This window comes from Harmonia axyridis, chromosome X, assembly GCF_914767665.1.
Source record: "Harmonia axyridis chromosome X, icHarAxyr1.1, whole genome shotgun sequence".
NCBI classification, from domain to species: domain Eukaryota; kingdom Metazoa; phylum Arthropoda; class Insecta; order Coleoptera; family Coccinellidae; genus Harmonia; species Harmonia axyridis.
The window spans coordinates 8,878,890-8,905,802 of record NC_059508.1 but is presented as its reverse complement, the minus strand read 5'-3'; the positions used below and the strand labels follow the sequence as shown (position 1 = coordinate 8,905,802).

The 26,913-nt window shown below is 33.0% G+C and overlaps 1 protein-coding gene across 3 annotated transcripts; it reads right to left on the bottom strand.

Moving 5' to 3' along the window:
• Positions 1-1,596: 1,596 nt before the first annotated feature.
• On the bottom strand, positions 1,597-22,540 carry LOC123686428 (casein kinase I). Of its 3 annotated transcripts, none has more exons than XM_045626543.1 (9): positions 22,522-22,540; positions 17,190-17,240; positions 11,220-11,456; positions 10,924-11,072; positions 10,005-10,252; positions 9,148-9,454; positions 6,838-6,912; positions 6,572-6,768; positions 1,597-3,598 (listed from the first exon to the last, which is right to left on the bottom strand). In XM_045626543.1, exons 2-9 carry the CDS (start codon positions 17,230-17,232, stop codon positions 3,547-3,549), a joined length of 1,308 nt encoding a protein of 435 aa, XP_045482499.1. In that variant the 5' UTR covers positions 17,233-17,240; positions 22,522-22,540; the 3' UTR covers positions 1,597-3,546. The 3 variants fall into 3 exon arrangements, with proteins under 3 accessions (XP_045482499.1, XP_045482498.1, XP_045482497.1); XM_045626542.1 differs by lacking the exon at positions 22,522-22,540 and adding an exon at positions 21,313-21,856; XM_045626541.1 differs by lacking the exon at positions 22,522-22,540 and adding an exon at positions 21,140-21,173.
• Between the last annotated feature and the right edge of the window lie 4,373 nt (positions 22,541-26,913).

The following is a 26,913-nucleotide window of genomic DNA, read 5'->3' as shown; positions in this document are numbered from 1 at the left end:
TAGTAACTAAATGAACTCGTGGAAATATTCAAGCCTAAATTCTCACATGTCCTGTCATTTTATATTTAAGATTAAAATTTTATCATTTTGATCATACAATACATCAAATTTTGAATTTTTCATGTCGCATCCAAGAACAAGCGATCGCAGCGCCAAATTTTCATTTTGTCTAACTTTTGCGGAAAAAGGCTGAACTAACGCAAGAATTGCCAGTAATTTCTGATCGAAATCGGAAAAGAAAGAAAGGAAAGGCTGAAATGTTTCACAATTCATCATACTGGTATCTCAAATGAAAATTGATCTCTAAGTCCTCGAAACCTTTCAAATACAAATTTGTATTCGCCGTTTTCAAATTGATCTTGGTTTTCTCGAAAAAATCGACCGATCGAATTTTGAACATTTTATGGAGTATTTAAAGGGTTTCGAGGATGTAGATTGCGAAATAGGCATCGGTTACGATCAGAAAAATTTTTCTACACGTTTAAAGCACTATCTTTCTACAAAATTCGTAATATCTCAGCTTAGAAGGGTGCTATAGGAAAAAACCGATGATAGGTTACTATTCAGAATCGAAAATTCTAGAAGATATCAAATTTTGATGGTCCTCCGTTGCCAATTTTGATGTCGAATTTTGGAGCTCATTTGCCATATTTTCTGTCGTAAAATATAATCGAAGTATTATTACGAATTTTCATCCGAATATTTTCAACTTTAATAGAAAGATTTCCAATCTACGATAATAATTCCTAAATGAGAATATGAAATAATACTACAGACTACAATATCAACTCCATAAACAGTCGAAAATTCGATCGGTCAATTTTTTCAAAAAATCAAGACCTTAAATGAATTTCGTGAAAATTTTTTTTGGCTTGAAAATTTGTAAGAAGAAGCATTCGACCCCGGCGAATACGAATCTGCAATCAGTTTGCTTCTAAAAGGTCACATTTTCGTGATATTTCGAATAAATTAGTCTAGAATTTGGCTACAGGCCATCTATCTGAATCTTCCTAAACTAATAATTTCCGCGGCCCAACACGTATAGAATCCTATGATCAGAACCTCATTACCATAACCGGTTTGAGCTATTCTTCCTAGATGGCACCATTGAGTCCTGGCAAATTATCCGATTTTGAAAATTTTACTAAGAGAATTTGTAGCCCGATCTGCTTCAAAATTTGATAGCATGAGGGGGGCTCGATGCTTAATACCGATTTGGAATTCCTAGGAGAACTACGAACTGAGATATCCAGCATTTTGTGGAATTTTTTGAAAAATAAAATCTGCCGCTCAGAACTTTCCACATTTGAAATCATGGAGAATTTTCGATTCGGAATACTAACCTACCATTGGTTTCCTCCTAACACCTCTCAAAGCCTAAATATTGCGAATTTAGTACAAAAATCGTGCTGTAATCTTGTAGAAAAATTTTTCTGATTGGAACCGATGCTTAATTTGGAATCTACATCCTTGAAACCCTTCAAATACAAATTGAATTGATCCATTTTGTTTGGGAAAACCCAAGATTATTATATCCGGATAAATTTATCCAAGGTCTTGTTTTTCGAAGCTCTTACTGAATAAAAAGAAATAGAATAAATAGCAGTATTTATTATATTAATTTGGGTTCAACAATTTTTACAATGTTACAATAAATTTAAATTGCAAAATTGTAGGAAGATAAAAATTCACTATCAAGGAAGTACTTATATACATCTAAAAGTGTATGACGCATGTAATTATATTGCTGCTAGAATCTATATTTACAAAAAAAACTTGTCGAGTCTGCCAGATATACAAACGATAAGGGTTGAAGAATAAGAAACACTGTGATATAACATTCTATATTTGTAATAGCCATATTAAAAGAATTAAAATTTTATCGACTTCATGGGCAGATATTGAGTTTGGTCAGGCATTACATTTTTACGCCCTGTACAAACTGGTCAAACAAAGGACAAAAAAAATTAACGAAAGAAACGCCTAGCCACAAGAGAGCAACAGACCAACCGCTGGAAAAGAATCTATTCAATCTCTCTCTCCAAGAAACAACATTCACAACTAGATACATGAACATACTCGTAGCGTTTCCTTAAATAAATTTACCAAGAATTAACAGATATACTTAAGATCCAGCCACTGGCAGACTAATATAATACAATAGCGAGTATCACTTTGAGTCGAGTACAACTAAAGTCTGATAGTCGCCGTTTCTCAGCCTAAAGGATACAGAGTGGCCCAATGAAAACAAGACAGGATCGTTTTAGGTGATACAACTTTAGATTTTATATCGACAATGTTTTTCATCTAAAGCACCCAACCAGGTTTTCCTTGGGCTCAACTGCATATAGAATAAATAACAAAATGTTTCGACATTACAAGTATCGGAAGAACACTTTCTCAATTTCCATTGGCATCTCTTTGTTCAAATGTGGACTTCAAGCAGTCGATCAACCTTCACTTGAGATCAACAAAGCAAAAATTTATACAACGAATAAATCACAAGGTTACGTCAAATGAAGAAGCTTAGTGAAGGCAAGTAAGATGACAGATGTCGCTAAACAGAGAAATGGAACAGGCATCATACATGCCTCCACCTGAACTTTAATTACAAAAATGAAGTGGGAGGACTCGTCTACTCACAAAACTGCATGAGGATACCAGACAGTTTAAAAGGCATCTCGATTATTATTATTATTATTATTTGCTCTACACAATTCTAACAAAAATCATTCAAGAATAATTTCGGGAATATATATTAACTGCTTCAAGCAAATGCGCCATTGGTGAAAATGAAAAAATTGAAATTTTACAAGATACAACAGTATCCAGAATTTCACTTGAATATCATCTGTATAAATGATTTTGCAACTGTACATTTCTCCAGAAAATTCTTCTGTTCAACAAGATCACTTAAAATTATTCTGAGAATAGAATAATTAAAATCGAAAATACATGAAGCAGCTTTATTTTTGAACAATTTATAAAAAACAAAGGGCAACAAAACAAAAAAAAAAAAAGAAATAGAGCGCTATAGCCTTAGATGGAATTGAAGTTCTGCTTACCGAAGAAAATTAAAAAACAAACAAGGCCACTTTCTGAGGAATTGAAACGAATTTTGTGATGATGTTCAGAATGGGGAAACCTAGGTTTTGTATAGAATCCAGAGTGGCCAAATAGCAAACCCTCATGCCGTCAACTTCTTTCTGCCTTACTCTGAGGAAAACATTCAAATTAAAAGCAACATTACTAGAACACTCTCTACTCTAGGTCATATTAATATTTGGTAAAGTAAAATAAATAATGACGACAAGCATCTGGACGATAAATAAACTTAGCGAGAAAATACAGAACTGACCAATGAGTAAGGCTTCTCTGCAGACGTTCTGTACAGATATGGTACGACTTAACATACTTAAAATAGATAAGGCTAATCTATATTAGCTAAATAGTACAATGTGTGCTGCCGAGCGATTAGTTAAGGGTGCCCCCACTGTGGCCACATGGCAGCAGAGTAAGATGTTGGTCCGTTTCACTATACTGCAGTCATTTGGTACGTACTCCTTTCTTCTTCTTTCTTTTAAAGAAGCAACAACATCTGAAACACAAACCAATCAATTCAAGCCAGAAAAAACTTTGGATGGTTATTTCTTCAAGAAATATTTCAAAATTGATGACAAATTCAAATATACTAACTGTAAAAGAAACCCAGAACACCCAGAAGGAGCTGCTTACATTTTTTTTTTTGGTAAAACATAGAAAGTATAGCAAGGAGTAAATGATTGAAATTTGGATAAAGAAACGGAGGGTTTACAATTTTTTGTAATAAATTTGTTAATAATGTTTGTCTACCACGATTATCTATACACTCCCCCAACACGTCTCGGCATTGATGCAATAAGATGGTCTATTTCTTCTTGAGGGATACTATCCCAAGCTACCTGTACTTCATATCTCAGAGCCGCCAAAGTCCGTGGGGGCTAGGGTAAATTTTCAAGCCTTCTACCCATGATGTCCCAAACATGCTCTATGGGCGAAAGATCGGGGGATCTGGGCGGCCATAGCGAAAGATTCACATGAGTCGCTTCGAAATATTTCAAACTAACTCTGGCAACATGAGGTCGGGCATTATCTTGCTGAAATATTGGTTAAGGTAAGGGAGAACATATGGCTCCACTATTTCTTGAAGGTACCGCAGCGCTGTCATGTTACTTCGAATAAAGACTAAAGGTGACTTACTTGCAGGTGCAATAGCACCCTATACCATAACGCCTACTGTCCGCTCAACATCAAACTGAGGTTCACGTATTTCTCCCCGATGTCGTCTAACCCTTTTTTGGCCATCATGTGCACCCAAGGAGAATCGAGATTCATCAGAAAAGACGACCTGATGTCATTTCACATTCCAATGTTGACGTTCTTTGCACCACTGTAATCGTTGTCGCCGTTGCTCAACCGTCAGAGGTAACACAATATGGGGTCGATAATGCTGCAGTCCAAAAGACCTTATCCGGAGGTAAACCGTTCGGACAGTTACATGATGGCCTTGTTCTCCTAACCACTCATCGGCCAAAGATCGAGTTGTCGCAAATCGGTCTTTAATGACCATAAGTCTAAGACGTCGATCTAGAACTTCCTTTGTGCCCTTTCAATTTTGGGCATTATCAAACCACGCTTGACAATATCTCATAACAGTAGTTGGATTTCTGTTTGTACGGTTAGCGATTTCTTGAAATGACAAACCCGCCTCCCGTAGACCATTAATTCGACCTCTTTCAAATTCACTTAGCTGGTGATAAATTCCGCGTACACATGCTCTAGGCATTTTAACTACTACATCGACTTTGGATCCCTTCAAACAGCTGGTTTGTTGTGAAATTTAAAAAACTTGCAAAAAACGACTACAATATTGTCAATATTTAAGTAACAAGAATTATTCACATGAAAAAACCTTTACGATTTTTTTCTCCAAATTCAATCATGAGCTCCTTGCTATACTATCTATGTTTAAAAAAAAATTGAATTTAAACAGCTTCTTCTGGGTGTTGCAGTCTCTTTGTCAGTTAGTTTATTTGCAATGTTTCGATATATCCCAAAAACCAAGAACTTATTACACCTTTATGTAATTGAAGTAGATGAGATGAAAGATTCATGCATGAAAGTAAGAATAAAGTCAAAGGACAAAAGGACAGGTTCATTCTCTAATGGAAGGGCAAACAGCGTCATACAAACTAAATGAGATGGAAAAATAAAATAAAAACTAATTACATTTTTTGAACAGTCAACGAATGTAGCTTGATGAAGCAACAGTGTGGCGAAACAACAACTGTCGCTGGCAATAAAATATTTGAGGAAATTACTTTGTTTTCATTCTATTTATATTCAATTCATGAAATAAAAAAGGAAATGGAAACATTTATGGATGGAGTAGAGGAATTGTTCCTAATTCAAACAGATTATTTTATTTCAATGAATTATGTCAATTGTTACTAGTAGTTATGATCATAATTGAGATATTTATCACTTTTTACTATAATTTATAACCAATTTTTTTTATGTTTAGTAGCAGATTTTTTTTTACATTCTTCAGACAGTAGTACAGCAAAATAAGAACAGGTTCAAGAAATTTGCTCAATATAGGTGTTATGTTAGGTTACTGATATAGGTGTTAGATGCAAATGATTTTTTTTTTAATTTTTATCGAGATTTCCTGGATAACAGTAGGCAATATTCTGGGTTCATTCTATATTTTAGATGTTCACTCCTAGATATTTCAAAATATTTCACCCTTTCAATTTCCAACTCTTTCTTGTCATGTTTTAGAATTTTTATTGAACGAAAAGAGCTATAGTTTAAACAGAGATTTGTGAAAGTGATATGTCTTTTTTTTATGATGATCTTTCAATTTAGTTTTGAATGAAATTTGTTGAGAATTCCCGGGATCCCATTATGTGCAATAGTGGCTCCGAAGGAATATCAGCTCTTTCAGATGTACAGTACGCATTGTGCACTTCCAAATTTGGAATTTCCAGAACATCAGTATTTCGCGATTTACTAATAACGAAATAACTTCATCAGAAATCTATATTGCAACCAGTAAGCAAATATCAGTATAGAATCGAATATATCTCAGAGAAAATTAATGATGAACTGTTTGTTTTTAATAGAGAAAAAGAATAAAGCATAGTTATATTTATGAAAAATGTAATTTTAAATTTTTCAGTCTCTGCGTGTCTTTCTTTCAGATCTATTTGATAAATTATTATTTCTGATTTCTTCTTTCTATTTGTCAAATGAATTTATGATTTCTTGTCTTCATTATTTTTTGCTGACATTTGTATTGTGTCATTATTTTTCTTAAATAATTATTAGTGGAACAAAATGGGAATAGGCAATAAGGAAATAAGGCATAAGGATGAAGAAAATATGTGTTTTATTGGTCAATTATTCAATCATAATCTTATTAGTATTGTTAGTCTGAAACAGGATCAAAAACTTGCAGGAAAATAAGCAATGCTAGCTTCAAAAGCAATTTACTCTACGAAGCCTTCACTATTTCAAGTTTACTCACTTGGTTTCATCCATCATCTCGACCTCTTGGGGCTGAGTTATCGGGGTATTGCTGTGCCCAGCTGTCGGATCATCATTATTCAACTCTCCATTAGTTGAACTGACGACTTGAACAGATCCATGACGGTCTGCCGGAGTCAAATTTCCTAGAGTACTCTGTTTGGAGGCCTCTGGCCAGGCACTACTTTTACCAGTCGTCTGAAAGGAAAAAACGCAAATATAATCAAATAGATAGTCCAATTATTTCAAAATAAAAATTGTTCTCACCTTAGGGGCCCCGTGTCTTTCTCTATTAGGCGATACAACTACATCATGGGTTTGTAACGATCCAACTGGAGTGCTCTGAAACATTGAGGTTAGTTTGAGAGTCGGCATAAAAGGAAAAACAAATATAAAAACTAACGATTACAGTACTTCTTTACTATATTTCTTTCAAATAACGAGGTAAACAAACTAGCCACTGCAGAATTCTAAAATAGTAACTGGGGGGCTGAACTGCAAAAGAACATCTAAATAAAACATTAGTAAATTAGAAAGTCTTACAGGCATACCCCAAATTATATATCTACGTCAATGAATCATCAAAATTTCAATGACCTAATAGGAGAAAAATTCAGAGGAAGGTTCAACCCTAGCAAGCATTCTAGCCTTCAATTTGTATACCTTTTCGGACTTAGTTTTTATTTTATTTGATGGTGGAGCATGTCTCAGTTGCTGAAGAACATACAGATTGGGTGGCTGCATTGAAAAATTAAACTTTCAAATTAAATAGGTACATCAAAACCTATAAATAAAATCCGTATCAGTTCATGATTGTTGATGAAGACGTCATGAATATACACCTATACAATTTTTTTTCAAAACGATTAAATAAAAACTAAACTAAGTCCTAAACTATTTCACAAAATATGAAAAATTTTTTTTCATCTAAAATTGCTTCAGCATTAACTTATCTCGAAAATTCTCATAAATCTGTAAGTAAATAGCAAAACTAATGATCTATACATTTCAATTGATTTTCGCTGAACCTACAAATCAAAAATCAATTTGCCACAAATTTTTGATTACCTGTCATCCATAACAAGCTGAAGAGTAGTACTAGTCAAAAAAAGAAATATTCTCTTCTTTCGAATGTCACCCATCGCTCGAAAAGAAAATAATTTCTTGAACTTCATCTTATTGCTTACATAAGTGTGCGAATACAAGTGTTTCCATACCTCTATATTTAAAGCTATTCAATATTCCATTACTTATTACTGATTTTTCGCATTAACTACATAATAATGCAACATTAATTTGCTTTAGATACTTGTAAGCGAACATCTCTTACTCTTAATTAATTCCTTGAATTTGAAATATGTATGAATTTAGTTCAAAAGACTCATGCAATATAATGAAAAATTTCAGCAAAAATTTGAAACAATAAGAAAATCTACTGTAAATAAAAAAAAATCTATCTTAAAATTTTCAAATAATTCAATAATCTTTTCTAACCAAGTGTAGCCCACTGCAAATTTTACACCAAGGTTTATTTCCTCTATAAATGCAAAATATCTCAACATGTAAAAAAAATAAATAATGAACAAAAATTTCAAAACTCTGAAACTATAAGATCTACATAGGCCTATCGAGGTAGCAAATATTGTATTAGTACCCTAGTAGTAATATACAGGGTGATTCACGGGGATGGCCTATGGAGACGTTTATGAATTTAGTTATCCAAAAATCGAGTTTTAATTTCTTTCTGTGTTTTCCGGAAGTCACAGACTACTCCACACAGTGGGGATTGCGGTTTTCCCTCATTTAAGGTTCTTCCTCAATAACTCTTTAAGTATTCATTTTAGGTATAGGGTTTGATTAAGTAACCCCCAAAATTCTAGTACCTAGAATCAACTGAAATAATAAAAATATTGGTTCTAACTTGAAAATCTTGAGTTTTGATGAATTTAAGTTGTCCAAATTCATGATCTTATAAACACCCTGTACATTTTTGGTACAAACCGCAAACAGTCTTATAATGCTACGTATTTGCAAAATCGAAGCAGAAAAAAATTTTTTTCGAAAAAGGCTTTTTCTGCCGAAAGATTAAAAAAAAAGCGAGTCCTCATCGCCACCGTTTTTTTTTATAAGAATCCCATTAACACATGAACGGTTGAGTTTTTACCCAAGGTATGACATATTTCCGAAATTGTCGTCAAAAAAGCTATCTAATAATGCAATAATATACTGGGGGTCTGTTTCCGGTATAACCGGAAGTTGTAGAAATCTGAAAATATTTTAGGGAGAAAGATCATTGTCTTCACTCCAATATGCAAATTTTCAGCTCAAAATTATGATTAGTTTTCCATAAAAATCTAATAGGCCATCCCGGTGAATCACCCTGTATATTTCTAATTTCATGATTATGAGTTGCCCAGTTTCTAAGAATTTTTTTTTTTCAAATTTTATTCCTTCAAAATTCATCGAATGTGTTCTCGAGTTAGAAGAATCAATGCAGTGTATGTATCAAGTTTCGAAAGGTTCATTTTTGGAAATAATAAACTGATGCAGTTAGTAAATTAGTATAGATTTACTTACCGTAGTTTTGTCAGACCAGTCAAATTCTCCATCGTCAACATATCCTTTTCGGCTCATCAAATTCTGGAAGAGACCTCGTAGATATTCGTAATCAGGTGTTTCGAAGAAGTCCAAACGGCGAACGTATCTCAGGTATGTTGCCATTTCCTCAGGATGACCCTCGCACAGTTGCTCAACTGTTGTGGAACGTTTTGTATCACCGATTTTCTGGTAGCGTTCCTTAAGCGTATTTGCCTTCAGACCCTGCCAGGGCAAGGAACCTCTTAAAAAGTACATGAACATATGTCCTAGAGCCTCTAGATCATCCCTGGAAAGGAAAATCATGAGCATGAGACAATCTAAAGACAAGCTGCTCATCACTGGCTTTCTACTATAGTATAGATAACTGTAGTGAGGTTAGGTTTGAATTTGTTGATCCGGTATCTTCAAAATATGTTTTTAGATGATTTGACAATTGTTCATGGTCTCGGAAAGCTATATTCGAAATTTTACAACAATAGTTAATATTTTTCAAATCATTAGTTAAATTTAATTGAAGTCTTCGCTTCTTTCAATTCATTCTCGTCTCTACAAGCATCCTTATTAAAATTAGATAATCTGACAAAAATTTGCATATGTTCACGAATTAAGGTCCAAGGTTACTTAGGTAGCCTGTCTTTACAAGATAAAAACGAAAATCAGGTACCATTAAGTTCATGAACGAAAAAAAAAATGGATTTCTGATAGCTGAAAACATCTTCGTCAAGCATGAAAGCAACCTTCAATTGAAATAATTCAACAATTAATTATATCTAAATACTTTTCACAGTATAACCAGATACCAGAAGCTGTGGTTAACGACAAATACAACAACCTACCTTCGGGATTGCTCTTTTCCTAGATGCGTGTTAATTGACATATAACGCGCAGTGCCAGTCAAAGATTTATGTTCTCGATACGGAATGTGTTTATTGGTTTCCAATTCAATGTACTCCTTTGCAAGACCAAAATCTATAATGTGAATAATTTTTTCTCTCTTGATACTGCTCCTACCGATTAGAAAATTTTCGGGTTTTACATCTCTGTAGATTAAATGTCGACTATGAACGTATTCTATACGGTGGAGCTGAAATATAGAGAGAATTTTCAAGAAATTTATTCATAATATGCAATATACTTGAAAACTGTATTTACGAGTATTATCTTATCTTAAAATTTCAAGTACATATTGTTAGTGAAGATGAATTCATATTAGATGAATAAATCATCGATGTAAGGACTCGGAGATATGTTGGAAATCCTTTTGTTTTACGAGAAATCTATTTTTAAATTTGAATCAATATTGCCAACAGTCAAATCAAATCTTATTCATCATTCATAAACTCTCTGAAAAAGTTGTGGTAGGTAAATGAAGTGGATCAATACTAACCCCCAATGGGATTCATACTCGTGTCTCCAACTTATTAAAATTAAATGCTAACAATTTGTGGAACTTTCTAAGAAATGAAGAATGAAAGACTTGGAAATATGAAGTAATAGTATGTAATTTACTTGCAGTTGAAGAATATACGTTTAGAAGAGTTGCAAAACCCTAAAAAATTCATGTTTTTTTTAACCACTTATGTCCCTCCATTATTAATTCCACTTGTCGTTGTATATGGTTTTCAATGTCTGATTAGACCGATAAGAATTATTATTTAAAAAAATTAAAACCAAGACCAGTTGATTCCTTGAAATTGTAGCTAACTCTATTTCCTAACGATTTTTCCACAAACATTGAATAAAATTTCGACTCACCAATTGAATCGCTATCATTAAAACAGTCTTCAAGGAGAATTTACGATCACAGAGATCGAACAGATCCTCCAAACTAGGACCCAACAGTTCCATAACCAGGGCATTATTCTTACCACAAGGTCCGAAGTAATACACCTCAGGAATGCCCTCTGAAACAATAAGATTTTAAGAAAAGAATACAGCTTATTCTGAAAAGAGTTTTTTTTACAGCCTTTCTAACGAACTGGTAGCAACTACTCAAAGGATTGAACAGAAAAGTACATGATTATCAATATTTTTTGATAAACTGAACTTACCGTGACTGCCCAACAATTTGTAGAACCTATACTCTAAATGCAGCTGAGGCGCTTTGGATTTCATTTGTTCCAATTTAATAGCTACGTGTTCATTATTATACAAATTTTTTCCTAGTCTCAGTTCTCCAAAATTGCCACAACCTATCTTTTTTCCAACCCTGAAGTTCGGGCCCACCATGACAACACCCGAACTGGTGGAGTTTGCATTATATCTGGCTTGATGACCCTCGTTCACCCCTGAAAAAAAAAATATAAATTAAAAAGATCAGTCTCTGCAAGAAACTAGTTTTCATCAATATTTTCACTTTTTAATTTTGTATAAAAATTATGCTCCAATTTCCAAAGAAATGAATGCCCTTTTCTAATAATCGTAAATTTTTCAAATGATAATGATGACCTTATTGCTTTATATTAGTGTTGTTATATTTTTTACTGCTGATCTCAGTCCAGGATACCAACAAACAAGTTCCCTGTTTAAGACCCAAAAATAAATATCTAAATAAATAAAATATGATTCACCATTGGGTTCAAATTCTCTCTTCCTTTATTTCTTTCTATCTCTTTTCGACAATCAAATTTTGACGAAAAAATATATTCTGATTTATCTAATATGTTGGTGAGTAATGGGTACAATAACTAAAAAGACAGTTGCCTAGACTATCTTTCCTTTGATTGATGAAATCAAATTTTTGTGAATTGAAATAAATAGTATCAAGAGATGAATTCAAAATCTATCTTCAAACGACAATAATCTTTTTATTTACACCCTAAATGTTGCTTCAAGCTGAGCATAATCTACCTGTGAAAACCCAAAGAAAATCTGTTCAGTAATTTTGGAGATTTAAAAAATATAATTCTCTATTTCAGTTTCGTAATGAGTTCATTACAGTTCTTTTTGTGGTTGTCTACACTGACTTCCGATCCGATCACATTTCAACACACTTCAATTGTCAATATAATATAATTTGGATGTAGTGAAATGATTTTCAACTTTATTCGCAATTTCTCTCGATTCTGGTGGTGTTAAATCGATTTCTTCAGACATAATTCACGAATTTAATGCGTAATTATAAATTATTTCAAAATTAGAAACGTACGATTCAAATTCCATAATCTGTCAATTTTCATAACAGTCGCACCAACTGCCAAAATACAAAACAAAAGTCACTAGGATGTATATTCTGAATTTTCCATTGAATTTCGACAATATTTCACAAAACTTGACTGAAATAGAGAAAATATAGTCTAATACTCGCTGCAGAAGGCAATTCCAACACTTATGCCTTCGAATTTCTATTTTTTGATTAATTTGTTTCATGTACAGACACAGATTCTACATCTTCATTGTATCTGTATGTATCGATAGAAAAGATAAAGTAAACTAATAAAAGATAAGACCATATATTTTAGAATATGTATTTGTACGACAGATTTTATCCCGCTGCAAAATATTTAATTGATTTTGGACAAGGTTAAATATTTGTCGGTGCATGCATTCTTGAGGTTTTTACCGTATATTTTAAACCAAAACGGAATTCGGTTATCCAGTTTTTAGAAGCGAAATTCCCAATCAAACATGCTTCGTCCTTGATCAGAACAGGCACGATAAGGTTCCAATAATTCTTCAACTAAATTTCTTTATCAGTAACCACTATCAGCTTTCCTTTCCTCAAAATACGTGTCACGTTGATACTTGCTGGATTTGCCGATGATAGATTTTCCGAGTAAGCCTAATCAAATTTTCTAATTCGCCATGCAAATTCTTGATTTATCTTTAAAATGTATGCTTTTTTCGTGTCCGTTTTCTTGCCTAATTCGCTTATTACACTAGGTTACCATAGTAAAATACATTTTTTGGCAAAATTCGATTTTATTCAACATAGTTGCCTTCAAAGGCGATACAGCGATTATAGCGATCTTCCAATTTTTCGATACCATTTTTGTAGTACGCTCTGTCTTTCGCTTCAAAATAGGCCTCAGTTTCTTTCCAGCGAGCATTCTTTTGAGGTCTGAGAACAGGAAAAAGTCGCTGAGTGCCAGATCTGGCGAATAAGGTGGCTGCAGAAGCAATTCGAAGTCCAATTCATGCAATTTTGCCATTGTTTTCATTGATTTATGACACGGTGCATTTTCTTGATGAAGCAGCACCTTTTTTTTTCTTCTTCTTTAACGATTTCATCCATAAACGATCCAACGCTATATAATAATCGCTGTTGGATGGTCGGGCCCTTTTGGAGGTAATCAATGAATATGATGACTTGCGCATCATAGAATACTGATGCCATAACCTTGCCGGCTGACTGTTGTTTTTCCTGGCTTTGGATTTGGTTCATCGTGTGCAGTCCACTCAGCTGACTGTCGATTGGACTCCGGGGTGAAATTATGGAGCCATGTTTCATCCATTGTCACAAATCGACGCAAAAATTCAGGTTTATTGCACTTAAACAGCTTCAAACACTGCTCAGAATCATTAGCACGTTGTTGCTTTTGATCGATTGTGAGCTCGCGCGGCACCCATTTTGCACACAGCTTTTTCATGTACAAATATTCGTGAATGATATGATGTACACGTTAAGATGATATCTTCACAATGTCTGCTTTCTCGATCAACTTCACTTTACAGTCATTCAAAATTATTTTGTGAACTGTTATGATTTTTTCGTCGGTGACAGCCTCTTTTGGGCGTCCATTGCGTTCGCCGTCTTCGGTGCTCATTTCACCACGTTTTAGCTTAGCATACCAATCAATGATGGTTGATTTTCCTGGTGCATATCCCGGAAACTCTTCATCAAGCCAAGATTTTGCTTCAACTATATTTTATCCCTTCAAAAAGCAATATTTTATCAGCACGAGATTCCTTTTTTTCCATCTTTTTTCAAATAACAAAAGTAGCTACACTCACAACGCAATATCTCACAAACTAATGGTAGGACTGCTGTCAAATTTTGACATATATCGTTTGAAGGTTGGCACTAACTAAAAATCCTATGGATTTAATACTAGCACCGCTATCTATGCATCAGACCGGGGACTTTTCAATTGACCTAATAGGCACGAAAAGGGCCAAAGTGTAACAAGTATAATTTCGTTCGGTTGAGTGAATGAAAACTTTTTGGCGAGATTTTTAGTTAGTCATTACGGAAAACGTGATAAGAATCTGTATTGTTTTATTCGTCTATTAGTCAATTATATTATTATGACAATTATTAGTCAACTGAAACAGGATTGAACAGTTTAAGGAGGCAACGGGTCGTTCCTCATACTGTAAAGGAGGTCAATGCCAGGTCCCAATATGATTTGTTTTCAGCAAGGTGATGAAAATGACCTTGATTCCTCGAAAATAGATATGTATATACTAACACGCAACACGGAACCCTGAAATCTTGATCGACCGAGAAATCTCACCGATAGCGTTCAAATTACCTCTTGTTCCTTAGGGAACATAAAAAGACTGTATAAGCGACAGCAATCTCTTGAAAATATCTCTTCATTTGTACATTTCTTATTTTTCGACCATTACCATTCTTCCATAACAAACAATTTCCGAAAAGCCTTCCCACAACCATTCCTACATTTAATAATAAAATAAAATGAATCCGGTAGTTAACGAGTGGTTCTTTGACATATTTCCTAGACCCTCCAAAATTATACAGTGATTGTTGTTTATTGATAGCATAAAAAGTGATTATTGCTCCCGAGTTTACCAAAGAAATTAGGCCAATTGAAAAGTCCCCGGTTTGATGCACAGATGGCGGTGCTAGTATTAAATCTATATGATTTTTAGTTAGCACCAACCTTCAAACGATACGTGTCGAAATTTGACAGCAGTCCGACCATTAGTTCGTGAGATATTGCGTTGTGAGTGTAGCTACTTTTGTTATTTGAAAAAAGATGAAAAAAAAAATTTCTGGTGCTGATAAAATATTGCTTTTTGAAGGGAAAGAATATAGTTGAAGCAAAATCTTTGCTTGATGAAGAGTTTCCGGGATCTGCAACAGGAAAATCAACCATCAGTGATCGGTAGCTGGCAAGGTTATGGCATCAGTATTCTGGTATGCGCGAGGTATAATATTCATTGATTACCTCCAAAAGGGCCAAACCATCAACAGCGATTATTATATAGCGTTATTGGATCGTTTAAAGGATGAAATCGTTAAAAAACGGCCCCATTTGAAGAAAAAAAGTTGCTGTTTCATCGAGACAATCAATAAAAACAATGGCAAAACTTGCATGAATTGAGCTTCGAGCGCCAATGAAGAAGTAATCGCCGAAACTGAGGCCTATTTTGAAGCGAGAGACAAATCGTATTACAAAAATGGTATCGAAAAGTTGGAATATCGCTATAATCGCTGTATCGCCTTGGAAAGCAACTATGTTGAATAATAAAATCGAAATTTGCCAAAAAAATGTGTTTCACTATGGTAGACCGGAGACTTTTCAATTGGCCTGTTAGTTCAAGCGTTTTTTCGATTACTCTTAAATTAAATAATTAATAATTATTATTATTAATAACGTAATTAAATAATTACGTTATAGTTTGTAAATTGAACATCAATGTGGTTGACCACATTGTTAAGAACTGTTACGAAGTGACTAGTTGTTAGTTTTTCGAAAAAATAAACTTTCATTTTACTTTTTCCATAGCATTAAAATGAATTAGACATGCAAAAAGAAAAATCCTAACCGTCATCGTTTATAAATTTCGCTTAAACACAAAAAAATATGAAAGGAAATCTAAGTTAATTCTATCTTGCGTTAAAAAAGAAAGTCTGCGTATATCTCCCATAATTGAGTTCAATGATATACCTAACGATATGCAAATTTAATCAATTTGCGGCAATTTGATATACACTGTGATTTGCCAATGAAGAACTAATTTGGCAGTGCAACGAATTTATAGGAGACAGTTTTCTAATACATTAATCGATTTCTTTATAATTATTGCTAAAGTGTTATCAACAACTAAAAACATTAACTTTCGATTGACTACATTAAATATACTTTTTATAAGTAAAACCAATACAATATACAATAAATTTTACGTCATTTGATTTCTATTTTGAAACCATTGAATCCCTAAAATTTACCCACACCCACCGTGTATTCTAAACAAATGAAATTTCTATAGAATCATTTATGTCCCTATCCGAATACTCACAACAAATATACTCAAAATCGGATAGTGGACCGCGAAATATTGAGATTACGGTAATTTCAAGTTTGCGCATGAGATATCTGCACCGTATATCCAAATGAGCTTGAATCCCCATGGAACTCACTCAGATCCAAATAAGATGATAATTATAGAAGATAAGGCAGAATTGGCAGATTTTTCAATTCGCATAAATAATTCTCAAAAAAATGGCAATCATTAAATTAACACTCAGAGGCTGTCAAAATGGATATATAAACAACATATGCCATATAAGGAAACGTTTATTTTCATTAATGATTCATTTGTAAGAATTAGTTCGATATGCGTAATAGATCTATTATTATTTAATAATATATATTCCTTTATAAAGATCACTTTGATTCATTAAATTCTTGATTAAGCAAACCAAAATACAAATGATACGCGTTTACTTCAAATTGACGTTATCGTTTCTCATCATAGGTATACTCGTATATTCGATTTTTCCTCTTACAATATTTTTTTTGGCGAGTTAATTTATATACTCCTTAAAAGTCTAATCTTGGAGGATGTGAATGAATAGGGTAAGAACCCTATTAAGATTGAATCAGAAAACCTAAAGGTTATAGTACTGAGTAACCTTTAGTTTCTGAAGATGAGAACATTGTTGTCGAAACGGCATTGAAGACTAATAAAGATTTCGTGAAAACGAGTTTGGTTATTTCAACTTTGAGTATAATACCACTGTTAACTGAAAATATTCTATATAATTTACATAAATTGAAGTGGGATAATTGAAAAAAATAAAATTACTACAGGGGAATACCCTAACTTACCATGGCGTTTTGAATTCTTTTTATTCTGGTCGTTCTTTTCCATGGCACCACCTGAAATTGAAAAATAAATAGAAATTTTAATCAGAAAATTTTAATATCCTGCATGAGTTTTCTTTTGTCCGATCAATAATTCATAGCAATATCTTTTCTTCGAAATTCTCATTATCCTTAAACGAATTTAGAAACAGTTATTTCATGTTCATTGAAAGAGGAGTTATTGATTTTGTGAGAATCTTATTTAATACAGTATGTAATCCAGTTAAACCATTACCTACACCAGTAGTAAATCAGAGATAAATAGGGATTTTTTTCTGAGTCATAAAAATTCCAGGAACGTTTTGATTTATTTTTGATTAACCTTGATGAATGGAAATGGAATACTACGAAAACTACAACATCCTTTTTATCTTAAAGACACCGTAAACAAGAGAAAAAACACTGCACACTTTACACAATTGTTTATTATTTCCTCAATATTGATGTGAAGAGATTTAATGAATATCCAGCAGCATAATAACCATACACCAAAATTGAAAGGGTCAACTAGTTATGAGTGTGACCTAAATGCATAGCGTTCAGGCGATTTTTATTCCATGTTAATTTTTACTTCCGAGCCTACCGCGATCACTTGTGGTCTCCGATTCCAACAATTCCACTCGCGAAATGCATTTCGGACCACCCTGCATAACTTCGGTTTTGTGTCCGTCTGTCTGTGTGTACGCCATCCTTACAACAGTGGTAACTTCAACAATTCTCACCCGACTTCAATAAAATTTGGTATGGGTATTCAGGTTTAGACATGAAATGTCCCATAGCACGTTGCGCATGCAAAAATTGAAACCTTTTGGGAGATATTGGGACCAAAAAGAAACTATTGTGGAATGGCTTTTTTGAGTAAAGTACTAGTAAAGAATTTTGTTTGAGTCTTACAGGTGCACTGCTATGAGCATTCGAATGATATTTCGAATTAAACGTGATATTAAAAAAAAACAATATTATTAGATGAAATGTTTTTTAGATAACCTGAGATAAACTCTTATGCGAATTTTGTGCAATCACGTAACTTTTTGCTGGTGAATGATGCACAAGAATCGATAAGAATTTCAGCATCTCTCAAGGGCAACATTTTTGAATAAATTTACAGGGTAATAATCAGACATCATTTCGAATAGCAGTGAATAATTTAAAGAAAGTTGATGATGCTTTCGAAAATCAATAATATGTCAATATTGTACATACTATAAAACGAGGTCAAAGCGACTATATGTTCGAAAAATGAGTTTAGTTGGGATCCTTCATATCTATAACGAGAATTCAATGAACACAGTGCTTAGTACATGAATGGAATACAGAATAAATGATGTATGATACGAAAGAACATCACGTAGAAGCAAATTTAAGAATGATTCATGAAAATTTGTATTCATCGGATTGTTGATAATCAAATCTTTGAATAACCGATTTTCATGAATTTAAATAAAAAAAGGAGCATTTGTCAGAGACTCCTCTATATCATTCACATTTGGCATTCAAACATGAACACTTCAAAATTCAATTCACCCCTTTAACCTATTTAAACGGATGCTATTAACATCTTCACCCTCCTTAGAAATTGCCATAGAAGCAAAAGAAATTAATGAAAAAATTCCAAAATACCCCATACCGTTCATTACAAATAATTTTTTTTTGCGAAATGTTTAAGATGAAAAATTGCTGCCTAATTCAACGAATTAGAAAGCATTAGAAAAAAACGTTCACTCATATTTATAGACATGACGTTTTGGGAAAGCAAAGATGGGAATATTTTTTTTCAAATAATCATATCTTCTCAAATTGATCTGACTGTCAAAATTGAGCGAGATTTAAGAAGGCATTTGAAGCAATGTTTCAGACTACCGAATTCCCAAAATGTCTCTACCATAAATATACTTAAATCCCCATTTATCCTGATATAACATTATTATTAAAATATTTCTGATATATTTCTAAGATTTTCTTTTCAAGCATACCACGAAAAATAGATTAAAAAAATTCCAATTCTGAATAGGACAGCTCATAAACATTCAACTTTCGATGAAAATATTTGGTCAGAACAGTTTTGATGGAAAAATAAATTGGCGGTCATATTTTTTTGAAACATTATTTCAAGTTATTGGCATTCAATAGAAGGGGAAATGTGTCGATGGCAATATTCAATCAGGAATCACTTTGAAGTTTGAGCTCTCACATCCAAAATGAGGCGATGGAAATTCAAATCAAATTTCCACGGGATTGACAGTTTCAATTTATGGGAGAAACTCAATTATTTTCAAGTCACCAACGGAGGTCGGATGTTCATATTAGTTATCAGAGGTTTGGAGTAAAGCAATTTTATTTGCTCGATTAGATTTCCCTTAAAAAAAGCCAGTTGTTGAATTAATATTATTTGTATTGAAGATAAGGAACAATAGAGTCGGAATGATAACTGAAAGATAAAAATTATTTAATACGAGTTTTCCCATTACTGAAATGGATTTGCCACATATGTGAACAAGATACGCGAAATATATTTCACGAAAACACTTGAAGAATTTCCAGTAACGTTCAAAACAAAAACTAATCATACAAATACAAATTTTTGAAGGAGTTTTTGCAGTTTTGCACAAAAGATTCAGTCAGATTTTTCGTTATACACTTTTTTTCGAAAATTTTACAGAGTGGATGTATTTATATTGCTTGCAACTTGTCCCAATAATAAAAATAATGACGTTTAACCTTAAAAGTAATAAAAAATTTGTCTTGAGCAGAAAAAATTGCTTTTTTCAGATATAAAAAAATCATTATATGAACAATATTATACCATCATATTAAACTCTACAGAATATATAAGCGAGAAAACATAAAAACCTTCTGGAAAATTTTGTTTACGTTAGCTATATTTTAAAAATTGTTCAATTTATTGGTTTTCGAAGAATAGGAAAATTTCATTCTTCATTACTTTTACTACCTACACTGTTATATTTGTGATGAGAAAATGATCACCAAATGGAAGAAATTATATAATAACAATAATCAACTGGTAAATTCAGTCATCATAATGAGAGGTTCATTGACCAGGTTTAGGATCCTTAGAAATAAAAAAGTTAAAATAATAAATAAATTAATACAGATTTCCTTTCAAGTGTCGAATCATTAAATAATATGACAGAAATTCTAATCTGTTCCAAATCTGTTTTAGAACCAACATTTAATTTCTGCGAGTCGATCAAATAATATTGATAAAATTATTAATCAAACGGAAATATATAATGAAATGTAACTGAAAAAGGAAAAATGAAGAATAGCACAAATTGATAATTAAACTATAATCAACACAATGGTTCCTTAAACCTGTTGAATGACTAAATTGAACGAAATACCTATCGTGAGATGAAATCTATCATATATTCACAGAGGAATAGAATATTGACTTCTTCTAATACATATATTTGTAGCAGTGAATTGAAGATTGACTAAAAGAAGAAAGCTATCCAATTCTTCAATAAAATAAACAGCAGAAACCATATGTAAGCAAAGAAAAAACTACATCCACTAAAAACAGAAGAACTGGAATCTGTTAGAAATTCATATTCTAAGAAAATTTGAGAACGCATATAATTTGTTGTCGTCCGAGTATTATTTTATTCTTATTAGAATTATTTATCACCTCTTCATTTCTTGAATCTGTGGTGGTGAGTAATCATCACACTACAAAGACAATGAGATTTTTCTTCCTGTGATATAATGTTTGTAAATATTATACAATTCGAATTCAATAATTGGGGAATGTTGATAAACATTAAAATATGTTGATTTTGTTCTACAAATCACCAGAATGCAGATTTGTCAATCAGGATATGAGATGAATCTATTGGAGAACATAACCAAACTTTGTCTTTCATTCAAAAACATAATAAAGTTCTCATACCTACCTTGATAGTAAATTAACATAGATCTGATAAAAACTGATTAAGAGAGATTGTGAAGGATAACCTAAAAACCGAATTTTCAGTCCGATTCAACACAAAAGTAGAAAATCAAATTATTGCTAAATCCTGTTTTGACATTTTGAATGCAATTAATGTTTTCTTCCCCTCGAACTTACCGTTATAAAAATGGTATGTCTATTTCAAATAAGATCAGTCTATCCCAGATACACATGAACAGAAGTTTATCTTAGGAAATATCCACTCTTAGAATTTTGTTTGGAGTTTTATATCACATTGTTAATTGTATCACAGAACTCAAACACGACGTGATTTGGACTCTGTATGATTTCACTCGATTTTTTCCAGAGTAGTTCGGCTGCAAAATGAAAATGCCGCACTGCTAATGGTCAATTCTGGAAATCCAGTAAAGAAAAATCCTTTGAAATTCGCACTTGTGGTTAAGTTTGTGGACCAGAACTGAACGCCATTATACCCACATAGACACCCGGTCATCCCAGTTCAGGACCTTATTCATCTTCTTTTTGAACGTACACGGATGCCGAAGCGCACTTATAAGCTAACAAAGGCCACAATCTTCACTTATTGGTTGAGAAAAGGCCGTTTTAGCCTAAAAATTAAACATTTTCACTCGCTCCTTTCCAGGAAGAGTGTACTAATATACAAGGAACCATTGACTTCGGGTCATTCTCGACGAATGTATCTGCACATGCGCCAAAAATAGTTTCCGATATGTCATTTCGGATACATCGCAAAATATTCTACGATCACGAAAAAACAATATTATTCAAATATATTGACGAAAACCAATGTAAGTTCATGTTTCTGATGGTCCTTTGGTTAAAATAAAATTGTGGAACTTCATTTCGAATAAATTCTCATGAATTATTCTAGGAATGAAGGCGTGGTGAATCATATGTTACCGTTGCTATGACAACTGTTGCAAATAACCTTTCAAACATAACCGCGAACAATGAAATCCAGTTTATCAATTCTTAGAAATATCTATTTGAAATTATCTTCTTCTCAAAATACATTCGAATAGATAACTGAATTAAAATCAAGGACTCAATTATAATTACTTTTTATATGTGAAAAAAACAAACTCCTGGGAGAAAATTACTTGATGAAAAATATGAAACATCTATTTGTAAAGTATTATAGGTTTAAAATCCGGTACCGACATTGTACAATAACTAACAAAGAGAAAGTATAAAACATCTTAATAAAAAAAGCCTTTTTTTGTTTATTCGTAACGAAAATAGATGTCAGACTTATCGATGTCTACATTTCACCTCTTTTCAGTATCTAGTTGCTATTGACTGTGGGAAAAATGAACATATATTGAATTATGAGTGATGACTTACTGATGACTCATTGAATTGATAATTATGCATCCTGGCTTCAAGGTGATTCAAGCCTCAACTTGTCCAACTAGTATTCTTGGTAGCTATTGGAATTTTGGAATCAATTTGAGTATAACTTTTTATAAATTCATATTTCGTGTTTGAATTGAACCGTAATTCGTAATTGGTCATGTTATTCGCTATTTTTATCATAATTCCGACAATCCAGTCGACAATTAACGAGCTGAACTTCACAATGGCAACAACTGGCGACATCTAGCTCATCACGGTCGAATGTTAGTAATATTTTACAGTTTCATGTAAGGGTTTTCTTTCAGAATGAAATCGATGAAAGAAAAAGCAAACTGTAAAGACACTAATTGGATTGTAATGTTTAACTAGTTGACACATTTCTCATTTGTTACAGCGATTAAAAAGATAATCCCAGCAGAAGCTAAAATATAATACAATTCATATAATATATTCAGTGAATATTGATCTCCAGTCTCGTCTGTGACTGGAGTTCAATATTACAGAATTCCTTTAAGGATATATTGAATAACTTCTGTATGTTGTGTATAGGGGGCGCCATCAGTTTGAATTAAAAAAATTAAATATTTGTGGAGTTTTGGGTACAAAACACAACTGGATAATAATCATTTGGTACTATATATCTGGTAAATCGGAGAAAATGAAATAAATATTAGATCATTTGTTTGCTTTTATTAAAAAAAAAAACTAGGAAGATTATCATTATTAGGTATTATAAGATCGTATCGTAAACTGGTAGTTTATAAGGTAAATTGTGATTACCAAAATGTTTGTTCCGCACGATCAGATAAAACTTGAAAAAAATAGCTAGGGATCGAAAGAGTTGCCCAATTGTAAAAGTCCACATAGAAATTCAAACCATTTATTGAAGAGTTTCAACGTTTTACCAAAATTTTTAAATTTCAGATATTAAAAGTAAAAGAAGGTAATGTCCTGATAACCTATGTAAGAATCACTAGAGATAAGTGAGAAATTAACTAATTAACGCACAAATATAACTTTTTCAATAATGATGAAGAATGAAGATCGATTCAGTTGAATCATTATGGGTAATAGTCTTTCAAGAAGAGTTTGCATAATGTTTTTGTGGCCTTGATTTTTTTTTAATTCTGTATTATGTATTATCGTTTTTTTAGCGTGTTCTCATGAATATTATAGTTATTTGTGAATTTTTAATTTCATTTTTCACTAGAGGCGAAAAAGTTAACGAAATTCTTTATATTTGATTAAAGTAGAGAATGGAAATTAAATAATTTTTTTATATATTATACACTTTTCAGTGTGAGCCCTTGAAAATATTTTAAACTAAGGGTTGAAAGAGTTAGGAAGCCTCTGCACAATTGGATCATTTTATGTTATATATAATGCTGACACTACATACTCTATAAAATATAGACACTGCATTATTCACCATGGAAAAACCTTTCTTCTTCTGGGATTAAATATCAATTATTCTATCTATTATCACTTCCAGGAAGTCGAAAGCAGCGATTTAGGACAATAAACCACTACGGCAATGGTGGGACTTCAGAGCTGCCATCAACAGAGCGATCATTTCGTATAGTTTTGACGTTTTGGTCAACACAGCCAGAACGTCCATCTAATATCGGGTGGTGGACCGCGCAGAGGTCTCCAGAGGAAACTGCTCCACTTTATCTCCACCGCTTTATGTTCCAACTGACAGGAGATAAAAATATTCCGATGACGAATGGCTATATATTGCGAGGGAAAGCGCTTTTTTATTCACTACTATCTTTTTAATAAACAGCTATTAGTTAGCCTTTTTTTTGATCCGCTCGATGATAAAATGGGGACGCTACACGAATCTTGAAATACTGTTTTGTTTACCTACTTCGGCCTCTCTTTCATTAAACTCCCTGTATTCTCTCATCCATGCGGGTATTTGTTCAAATGGCATATTTGAATGATGAACGCACCGAAGACGATGCATTTAGTTCTCAACTATGATTCGTATGAATTATAAATGCTATTTGTTTGTTTTGTTCGTGGTTTCACAATTAAGTGACCATCTGGGTATCTACTAATTCACATACACTCACATTTCGGTCTTTATCATTTCCTATAATGGTACTTTGAAATTTGCACAGTTTATGTTTTGAAATGTGTAGAATAAAAAAAAAACTTTTACTTCATTTAATTCAATAATTAAATGGAGAAAATCCCACTTAATCAAAGTGGGAAAAGACGTTTAAGTTGACCCTCAGATGCTCGACACATTCAGTACGATCAAGCCTGCAAGCGAAGATGTGGACATCGAAAAATGAAGTGTTTCTCGTCTCAGCAATGCGTGGTCTGAATGAATAACAATATAGGTATAAGAGCACAAATTGAGGCTATTCATGCCTAAACTATAGGTACTTAGGTCAATAAGTCTATTGCCAACTCTTGAAGAAATAGTTGAAAGAATCATTGCAACAAGACCAGATATCAACTACTTAAAAACAGGAATAAATTGAATGAAATTTAATTCGAAATAAAAAAGACTCTCCTATTGAAGACATAGGAGTCAAATCACATCTATAATAATTTTTCTTTAACAATATAGCGGATAAGATTTGGTTCCCCTGAACTAATACAGGTTGTTCCCAAATTGGAGGTACAAACAAAATGAGAATAATGTTAGGGAAAGTCCTATTAATATGGGCCCGCTATACAGGGTGTTTCTTGTAGTCTTCTTTTTTTGTGACGATTATACGAATTTATTGAATATTTATGAATCCTTCTTACGGATCGAGGTAATAAGCTCTAACTAATGATTATTTATAACAACTTACTAAGTGAATAATTAAGATTGAACTTTCCTGAGTATTTCCAGAAAATTGTTTCGAATTTCTTTTCTCGAAATCGGATACAGATACGACAAAACTACAAGAATTATGTAATAGATCAAAGTTACTTTTCACATTTCTTTAAATTACCATTAGTCTACTCAAAAAAGTTCTAAAGGAAGAAACAGGCACTGTTCCAGAAAAAATAACACCTTGTAGATTTGCAACCGAAATTGTCATATCACGTTATGTAAACTTCAAATTGAAATGGTTCTGCCAAATTTCAGTTGAATATCTTGTGGATGAGTTAAGAATAAGACCGGGAACCAATTTTCTGCAAATGAGAAATTTAGGCAGCTGAATGAAGTTCAAGCATCGACGACATCTACCGTCAACCCATAGTTTTCTCCCACAAAAAAAGGAAACCCAATAAGTTTCATATTCTAACTCGGTGAAAGTGAATTGTGACCAGGCAGTATCTCAAGAGGTTTTAGCCGAATTGAGTGGCGCGAAAAGCTTTTAGACAGAACAAGCGGCACGTCAGGGATCGTGCGTCTTTTTAGTAGTTTCACTTGATAGTCCATTTCCCAAATTAAATCGGACAAACTAAAAAAGCCTCTCGTGTCCAGCCTTCGACATAGACGGCTTTTCGTCCCCTTTCCGTTCACAGCCCATGAAAACTAATATCCTGTTTATTGCCACAATTCAGCGGATGGATGTTTGACACTTTACCACTACTATCGACAATAGGGTAGATGGCTAAGAAGAATATTATCAAATTCATTTTTTTTCGTTAGGTGAACATCTGAAGAAGAAATTATATGATTTGAAATCACGTCACAATTTGTAAGGCATTCAAACTGTTAGCTCACTTCCAGTGGGAATCAATCGTATCTGGATCATTTCACTGTTAATTAAACTATCTGACAAAAAAACTGCTGCACCCAGAAGGAGCTGTTCAATTTTTTTTGGTAAAACATAGATAGTATAGCAAGGAATGAATGATTGATATTTGGAGGAAAAAACGAAGGGTTTACAATTTTTTCTTGATAAATTTGTTAATAATGTACTTGTCCACAGCGATTATCTATACATTCCCCAAAAGGTCTCGGTATTAATGCCATAAGATGGTCTATTTCTTCTTGAGGGATACTATCCCAAGCTACCTGTACTTCTTGTCTCAGAGCCGCCAAAGTCCGGGAGGCTGGGGTAAATTTCCAAGCCTTCTACCCATGATGTCCCAAACATGCTCTATGGGCGAAAGATCGGGGGATCTGGGAAGCCATGGCAAAATATTCACATGAGTCACTTCAAAAAAGTTTAAACTAACTCTGGAAACATTAGGTTGGGCATTATCTTCCTGAAATATTGGATTCTCGAGCCGGTTGAGGTAAGGGAGAACATATGGCTCTCTATGCACTATCTAAATCAGGATCAAACACAAATCACAATACATAAGGTGTAGTAAAAAGAAATCCATTAAGTTTGCATGAAAAACAAGGCTTTAATTACCATAGTTAGAATGATACGACTTAGGTCAAATATGCGCCGTTTTGTTCGATAACTTGTTACC

Coding starts and splice junctions, on each gene's coding strand:
- LOC123686428 (XM_045626541.1), bottom strand. Junction 10,253..10,923: donor TAATGATAGCGATTCAATTG/GTGAGTCGAAAT, acceptor TCTATATTTCAG/CTCCACCGTATAGAATACGT. Junction 9,455..10,004: donor GGAAAAGAGCAATCCCGAAG/GTAGGTTGTTGT, acceptor TTTCCTTTCCAG/GGATGATCTAGAGGCTCTAG.